Source organism: Salvelinus alpinus, chromosome 8, assembly GCF_045679555.1.
Source record: "Salvelinus alpinus chromosome 8, SLU_Salpinus.1, whole genome shotgun sequence".
Lineage (NCBI taxonomy): Eukaryota > Metazoa > Chordata > Actinopteri > Salmoniformes > Salmonidae > Salvelinus > Salvelinus alpinus.
In genome coordinates this window covers 65,361,350-65,369,676 of record NC_092093.1, presented here as the reverse complement: position 1 = coordinate 65,369,676, position 8,327 = coordinate 65,361,350, and the positions used below count along the sequence as shown (strand labels likewise).

Here is an 8,327-nt window from a genome sequence, read left to right as displayed (position 1 = left end):
TGGCTAAATTAATGTTTCATTTGAATAACTGTTGTTTAAATGAATTACTAAATGCATGTTTAATTGTTATTACTTAGGACTTCTTTTAAGCTCTTCATCTGGAGAGTTCCCTGGGCCCAGATGAGCCTCCTCCTGGACTAAAAAGCTCAATTGTGTGTGAAGCTGCACCCCTGATGTTCTGGAGCTCAGCGTTTGACTTTTGATCAGGCATCTCTTTGGCCAGCATGGTTGTCCTCCCTCAGCTGTTACACCCCCCCCTGGGAAGCAGTGGCTGCTGGGAGGTTATCAATGATGGACGCCAGCTCTGCTCCCACTCCTGAACGGGAATGCTGTGAATGGATTGAATGAGAGGGAGGAGAGGAGAAAGGGGTGATGTCGAGAAGAAAGACAGGGGAGGAGAGAATGAAAGTGGTAGACAAGGAGGTAGGGAGGGGGCATGTTTAAACAGCCTGGACTTGAGTGACAGGGCTGATAGAGGGTGTGCGGAAGAGGGGGGTTTAAGAGTTGCTGGGGGGCTGAGATGAGGGGAAAGTGAGCTTTTAATTTCCCCGAGCAGAAGCAGATGTAGGAGAATTGTACACACACCCACACGCTGCTAGGCAGCAGGAAGTCATCAGGGACAGGGGAGCACAGTGTGTGTGTGTGTGCTGGGGCAAGGGACCCTGGACCACTATAAAATGAGCATGCAGAAACTGTTAAACACTAGAGCGAGAGAAGACAGCTAACGATATAGTGAGAGAGTCAGTGTGTCATCTTTTCATCCATCCAGAGATGGAGGTAAAGAGGTTAATTAGACAGCAGGCTTAGAGGAGGTAGATCTGGTCTTTATTCAACCAAAGTGTAAAAATGCTGTTGACAAAAAGCACTTAAACAGAGCTGTTAATCAAGCTTTAACCATCTTCCCACTCCAATAACGTTGTCCCACTGGCTACGCTGACTCCTCGTCTTTTTACCATCAGTCGGTCTCTTTATTTATCCAGAACATTGAATTATTTTGGTGTTTTGAAATACAAACATTTGAGGAGGTTATGATTTTTCAGTTGTACAAAATTGATCTAAACAAAAGTGAACACAGATGGAAATGTGGTGCCCAGAGGTGGAGTATAAAATGACGGTGCAAAACAAATAAAAAAAAACAACAAAACAATGTCCCTGCACATATAAAAATAAATTAATACTTTGTGTCCAGTCACCATCGCCTGTAGTCTGGTCCTAAGATTTACACACACAAAATTAGGCTTCATTGGCTATCCTTTACACCAACACGGCCAATCACAATCACTTATTTACACCCCACAGCCAATGAAAAATATATATTTATTTACACAAACGAAGTCAAAACTGTGGCATTGCACCCACACCTCTTCTGACAATAACAGCTATGTACACCATCACAAACCACCTCCATTCGCCAGTAGTTCAATCTTTCTCAATACACAACTTTTTTCCCCATCACAAATGTTTACAGCAAGATGTGTGAAAAACTTTAAACAGCAGTATAAAAAAAATTATTGAAGAACAGTGGGTACTTTTAAAATATAGCATCCTGCACCCCACCCATTATTACATAAAGAAATGCTAAATAAATAAAAACAGAATTCATAAAGTTGGTTTCGGTATTTTGTGAACCCAGCAAAATACATTTCCTGGCTTCCAGCATTTCAGAACGTGTTGCATGATCGTTTGCCTGGTCAACACAGCTTGACAGCCAGTAATATGTTGAGAATGGATGACTGACAGGTCGAGTAGCATGAGTAACCCGCCCCCTCAGCCTTAGGCACTTGGGGAATGGACCCTGACTTGCCATTCCTGACTGTTGTGGATTCCTATTGGCCGACGCTGAAGGTTGTGGGCCCTGATAGGCTGGTGTGTGAAGTAGGTAGAGCAGAAAGAGACAGTCATAGCAAGGCTTCCATAGCTGAGCGGTCAGTCAGTCTTACATTAGAGTGGTCTCTGGTTAGGTCTTATGCTGGTTAGGTCTTATGCTCAGACAGACAGAGGTAACAGCAGTTACATGTCCAGTGCAGGACTCCTGCCTCTCCTAAAACTGTACAATGTCATAGTTCCCAGACCTCATCTCTCCAGCAGAGCTATGAGTCATCAGTCAGCTGTGTTAGTGTCCTGATATTTTTGTAGTTTGTAGTAATTGTAGTTCTATGTGGGCTAGCTTGTGTGCTGAAAGCACAGCACTGATCAGAGTTCATATGATGGTGGAGACCCCTGAGAGATAGAGAGAGAGAGATGGATAGAGAGAGAGATGGATAGAGAGAGAGATGGATAGAGAGAGAGAAAAAGAGAATGCGCGACAGAAAAAGCGAGAGAGCTGTTTTGTGGGTCAGGTCTTCTCCTGTCCAGTGAGGCCCACAGCCTTTTCAGCCAGCCGGGGTTTCTGTGCAGTGGCGTGTGTGTGTGTATCGGGGTGTGAGTGTGTGTGCAGTGCCAGGAAGGGGTTGGCGGTGATGGTGCCCTGGCCGTGGACGTGGACGTGGGAGGAGGAAAGGAGGGAGGTGATGGGCAGCTGAGCAGAAGAGAGAGGGATGGAGGGAAGCTGGGAGGAGGTGGAGAGAGATTGAAGTTGGTGGAGGTCCTGTTGTTGCTGCATCAACTGGTACAACAACACCTGCTGCTGTTCCTAGAGGGAGGGAGGGGAAGAGGGAGGAGGGGGAGAGAGGGAGGGAGGAGAGAGAGAGGGAGGGAGGGGAGAGAGGGGGAGGAGGGGAGAGAGGGAGGGAGGGGAGAGAGGGAGGGAGGGAGGGGAGAGAGGGAGGGAGGAGGGGAGAGAGGAGGGGAGAGAGGGAGGGAGGAGGGGAGAGAGAGGGAGGAGGGGAGAGAGAGGGAGGAGGGGAGAGAGAGGGAGGAGGAGAGAGAGAGGGAGGAGGAGAGAGAGAGGGAGGAGGAGAGAGGAGGGGAGAGGGATGAGGGGAGAGAGGGAGGGAGGAGGGGAGAGGGAGGGAGGAGGGGAGAGGGAGGAGGGGAGAGAGAGGAGGGGAGAGAGAGGAGGGGAGAGAGAGGAGGGGAGAGAGGGAGAGAGGAGGGGAGAGAGGGAGGGAGGGAGGAGGGGAGAGAGGGAGGGAGGAGGGGAGAGAGGGAGGGAGGAGGGGAGAGGGGGAGGGAGGGGAGAGAGGGAGGAGAAGAGAGAGGGGGGAGGGGAGAGGGAGGAGGGGAGAGAGGGAGGAGAAGAGAGAGGGGGAGGAGGGGAGAGAGGGGGAGGAGGGGAGAGAGAGGGAGGAGGGGGAGAGAGAGGGAGGAGGGGAGAGAGAGGGAGGAGGGGAGAGAGGGGGAGGAGGGGAAAGAGAGATAATTAATCATGTGACCTTGGAACGCTGAAAAATAAGCCTGCTGTGTTTAGTACAGTGGTGCTAGGTGTGTGTGTTTACCGCAGAGGGCTGTGAAGACAGTAGCTGCTGTAGTTGGTGCTGGTGCAGTAAGAGCCTCTGCTGTTCAGACAAGGCACCCAACCTGAAAACACACAAAGACATACACACACACAGTTAGAAAACCACGCACACACACACACGCACACACACACTCACCTGCTTTTAGCAGTAACTGAGCTGCAGTAATCCAATAGGAAAGCAGGGAGGGAGAAAATATAAGGGAATCAATTTCAAAGCCAAAAACAGACAGACATTTCAATGAATGGAAGGACAGGTAGCCAGGCAGACAGACTACCCGGTAGCCAGGCAGGCAGACTACCCGGTAGCCAGGCAGGCAGACTACCCGGTAGCCAGGCAGGCAGACAGACTACCCGGTAGCCAGGCAGGCAGACTACCAGGCAGGCAGACAGACTACCCGGTAGCCAGGCAGGCAGACTACCAGGCAGCCAGACTACCAGGTAGCCAGGCAGGCAGACTACCCGGTAGCCAGGCAGGCAGACTACCCGGTAGCCAGGCTGGCAGACTACCCGGTAGCCAGGCAGGCAGACTACCAGGTAGCCAGGAAGGCAGACTACCAGGTAGCCAGGCAGGCAGACTACCAGGTAGCCAGGCAGGCAGACTACCAGGTAGCCAGGCAGGCAGACTACCAGGCAGCCAGGCAGGCAGACTACCAGGCAGACAGACAGATGTAGTGTACCTACCTGTTGTTAATGGAGCTGGAGATGGGCAGAGCGGCACTGGTGCCTGGTGCAGAGGTATGTGTGTATGTGTGAGGGCTGGAGGTGGTCTGTATGACTCCGTTCAGAACCCCCACTATCCCCCCCATCCCTGGCCCGGCTCCACCTCCCAGCATCATGGTTCCCATGGCAACCCCGTTGAGCTGTGGCGGCTGGGGGGGGCTGTGAGAGACGGAGGGGGGGGTGGACAGAGAAGAGGTAGATCCACCACTACTACGACCACATGACACGCTATCCTGAGAGAGAGAGAGAGAGAGAGAGAGAGCTTTGTTAACCAATATCTCCTATGCAATCTCTTACCATTCCAAAAGCTCTATGTAATGACAGCATAACAACTAGTGTGCTAGCTGGGTTCACTCACTATGTGCTGGAGCTTCAACTGCCTTACCTGAGCAGGTATGGGTAGAGAGGAGTCACTCTTCACATCTGAAACACACAACATCACAAAGGCAGGCAATGAGAGTGACAGTTTGTATGAGTGTTTGTTAGGGTGAGGTGAGGCAGTAATAGGGCTGTGTGTGTGTACCTTGGGCAGCAGTAGTAGGGGTGAAAGGCACAGACAGCTGAGCTGACAGGAGCTGCAGTCGCTCTTTTTTCATGGTCAGAGTTTTAATCTGGTCCTCTAGACGCCTGTTCTCCTGCTGCAGCTGGTGGAGGGACTTCAACATCCCCAACACTACCACACACAGAGAAAGAGAGAGATAGACAGAAAGAGACAGAGAGAGAGAGAAGAGACACACACACAGAGAGAGAGAGAGACACAGAGAGAGAGAGAGACACACACACACAGAGAGACACAGAGAGAGAGAGAGAGAGAGACACAGAGAGAGACACAGAGAGAGAGAGCCACACAGAGAGAGAGACACAAAGAGAGAGAGAGAGAGACACAGAGACAGAGATACACACAGAGACAGAGATACACACAGAGAGAGAGAGACACAGAGAGAGAGAGAGAGAGAGAGAGAGAGAGACACACAGAGAGAGAGAGAGAGAGCGAGAGAGACAGAGCGAGAAGCGAGAGAAGAGAGAAGCGAGAGAAGAGAGAGACGGAGACAGAGAGACGTAGACAGAGAGAGAGAGACAGACAGACAAGAGAGAAGCGAGAGAGAGAGAGAAGCGAGAGAGAGAGACAGACAGAGAGAGAAGCGAGAGAGAGAGAGAGAGAGAGAGAGAGAAAACTATATTAAACCAATAAAATTGAATTATCCAAACAATGCAATGATAGGTGAGTAGATTAGATTTGATGAATAAAGTAATGTAGGTGTGTGTGCTCACCATCTCCCTGTGCTCCCTGCTGCAGTAGGAACTGTTGTCCATCACTCCACTGTCTCTCCAGCAGCTGTTCTATAGAGGTGGCCACTGGGGGTGCTGTGTCTCCACCTCCCTGACCTGACCCTAGCCCCCCCAAACCTGACCCCAACATCCCTCCTGGGTCATACCGGATCTGCAGCCCACCTAGAGGAGAACTGGAGATAGAGCGGGAGGGATGGGTGAGAGAGGGAGAGAGAAAAAAGGATATTAACAACCAAACATAGCATCAAACAAACATGGAGAATGTCAAACCAAATAAATTTGTCCTTAAGTGAGCTAATGAAAACGAGAGAGAGGTGTGTGTGTGAGAGAAACAGTGTGTGTGGTGGGCACCCATGGTGCAGTAAATCACTCTGTGTGAGTTGAGACACTGATGAGTGAAAGAGAGACAGAAGATAGGGAGGAAAAAGAGAGCCAGGAGAGAACTTCACGGGTCTGGAATAATAAACAAACAGAGGGAGAGCCTTTTTACCATTCCATCGGACTTCTCATTGGCACACACACACACACACACACACACACACACACACACACACACACACACACACACACACACACACACACACACACACACACACACACACACACACACACACACACACACACACACACACACACACACACACACACCAAAACAAACCACTTATTGGAAAAGTTCAGCTTGCAAATATTTTCTCCCTTTTGGAGCAAACTTAAGGAAACCTTTTTCTTCTTAAAAGGAAGATTGCATTATTAGGTTGCTTTTAAATATTCTGATTTGTTTTATCCTTCCAACATGACATTTCACTTTTCATTTGCAAATTTATAATTAATATGAATTTGACCGAAGAAGCCATGCTGGAAAAGCGTTCGGAAAAGTGACGTCAAGACAAGAACACACAAGTGAATACACAGCAGGAGTGAAGCCACTCTCCACATAAGACGCTAAAGAACCACATCATACTGAGTCCTCCTATTGGTTAAGAAAAATATTTTGGCACTGAATAAAGCCAACATACACTATATATATGGACACCCCTTTAAAATTTGTGGATTCAACCTCACCCGTTTGCAAACAGGTGTATAAAATCAAGCATAAAGCCATGCAATCTTCATAGACAACATTGGCAGTATAATGGCCTTACTGAAGCGCTCAGTGACTTTCAACGTGGAATCTTAGGATGCCACCTTTCCAAAACATCAGTTTATCAAATTTATGCCCTGCTAGAGCTGCCCTGGTCAACTGTAAGTGCTGTTATCATGAAGTGGAAATGTCTAGGAGCAACAACGGCTCAGCCACGAAGTGGTAGGCCACACAAGATCACAGAACAGGACCGCTGAGTGCTGAAGCGCGTAAAAATAGTCTGTCCTCGGTTGCAACACTCACTACCAAGTTCCAACCTGCCTCTGGAAGCAACGTCTACACAATAACTGTTCATCGGGAACTTCATGCAATGGGTTTCCATGGCCGAGCTGCCGCACACAAGCCTAAGATCACAATGCCAAGCGTCGGCTGGAGTGGCATAAAGATCGCCGCCATTGGACTCTGGAGCAGTGGAAACGTGTTCTCTGGAGTGATGAATCATGCTTCACCATCTGGCAGTTTGACGGACACATTTGGGTTTGGTGAAAGGCAAAGGAACGCTACCTGCCCAAATGCATAGTGCAAATTGTAAAGTTTGGTGGCGAGGAATAATGGTCTGGAGCTGTTTTTCATGGTTCGCACTAGGCCCCTTAGTTCCAGTGAAGGGAAATCGTAATGCTACAGCATACAATGACATTCTACACGATTCTGTGCTTCCAACTTTGTGGCAACAGTTCGGGGAAGGCCCTTCCCTGTTTCAGCATGACAATGCCCCGTGCAGAAAGCGAGGTCTATACAGAAATGGTTTGTCGAGATCGGTGTGGAAGAACTTGACTGTTCTGCACAGAGCCATGACCTCAACCCCATCAAACACCTTTTTATTTGATTTTATTTGATTGAACCTTTATTTAACTAGGCAAGTCAGTTAAGAACAAATTCCTGTTTTCAATGACAGCCTAGGAACAGTGGGTTAACTGCCTTGTTCAGGGGCAGAACGACAGATTATTATCTTGTCAGCTCAGGGATTCGATCTTGCAACCTTTCGGTTACTAGTCCAACGCTCTAATCACTAGGCTACAATGATGGCCAACCCCGGCCAAAACCTAACCCGGACGATGCTGGGCTAATTGTGCATCGCCCTATGGGACTCCCAATCGCGTCCGGTTGTGATACAGCCTGGAATCGAACCAGGGTCTGTAGTGTCACCTCTAGTACTGAGATGCAGTGTTTTAGACCGCTGTGCCACTCGGGAGCCCAATTGGAATGCCAACTGTGAGCCAGGCCTAATCGGCAAACGTCAGTGCCCAACCTCAAAAATGCTTGTGGCTGAATGGAAGCAAGTCCCAGCAGCAATGCTACAACATCTAGTGGAAAGCCTTCCCAGAAGAGTGGAGGTTGTTATAGCAGCAAAGGGGGGACCAACTCCATATGAATGCCCATGATTTTGAAATTAGATGTTCGACAAGCAGGTGTCCACATACTTTTGGTCATGTAGTGCACTCTGACCAGATCCTGTGTTTTCCTATTTAAAAAAAAAAAAAAATGTCTTATACAGCAAGCAGATTCCATTATGCAGTTATACATAGTACTATCTATTTACAGTGTATTCTGAAATTATTCAAACCCCTGGACCTTTTCCACATTTTGTTACGTTACAGCCTTATTCTGGGTGCAGCTGACACGGTACAAATCGGTCGTTCTGCCCCTGAACAAGACAGTTAACCTACTGTTCCTAGGCCGTCATTGTAAATAAGAATTTGTTCTTAACTGACTTGCCTAGTTAAATAAAGGTTCAATAAAATAAAAAAATGCTCATCAATCTACACACAATACCCCATT

General features: G+C 48.6%; 1 protein-coding gene across 6 annotated transcripts in view; it reads right to left on the bottom strand.

Annotated features, from left to right (window-relative positions):
• Positions 1 to 808: 808 nt before the first annotated feature.
• The window catches only part of mllt10 (MLLT10 histone lysine methyltransferase DOT1L cofactor), an 84,187-nt gene continuing 76,668 nt past the window's right edge, over positions 809 to 8,327 (bottom strand). For 2 of the 6 annotated variants that reach the window (XM_071414732.1, XM_071414738.1), the window contains 7 exons: positions 5,390 to 5,580; positions 4,641 to 4,790; positions 4,476 to 4,540; positions 4,079 to 4,350; positions 3,534 to 3,554; positions 3,378 to 3,459; positions 809 to 2,632 (listed from right to left, as the gene is read on the bottom strand). In XM_071414732.1, coding sequence (XP_071270833.1) covers positions 2,336 to 2,632; positions 3,378 to 3,459; positions 3,534 to 3,554; positions 4,079 to 4,350; positions 4,476 to 4,540; positions 4,641 to 4,790; positions 5,390 to 5,580 — 1,078 coding nt within the window. In that variant the 3' untranslated portion in view covers positions 809 to 2,335. The remainder of the gene's footprint in view (positions 2,633 to 3,377; positions 3,460 to 3,533; positions 3,555 to 4,078; positions 4,351 to 4,475; positions 4,541 to 4,640; positions 4,791 to 5,389; positions 5,581 to 8,327) is intronic. The other 4 variants (XM_071414736.1, XM_071414739.1, XM_071414735.1 and 1 more) reach the window with 3 other exon arrangements.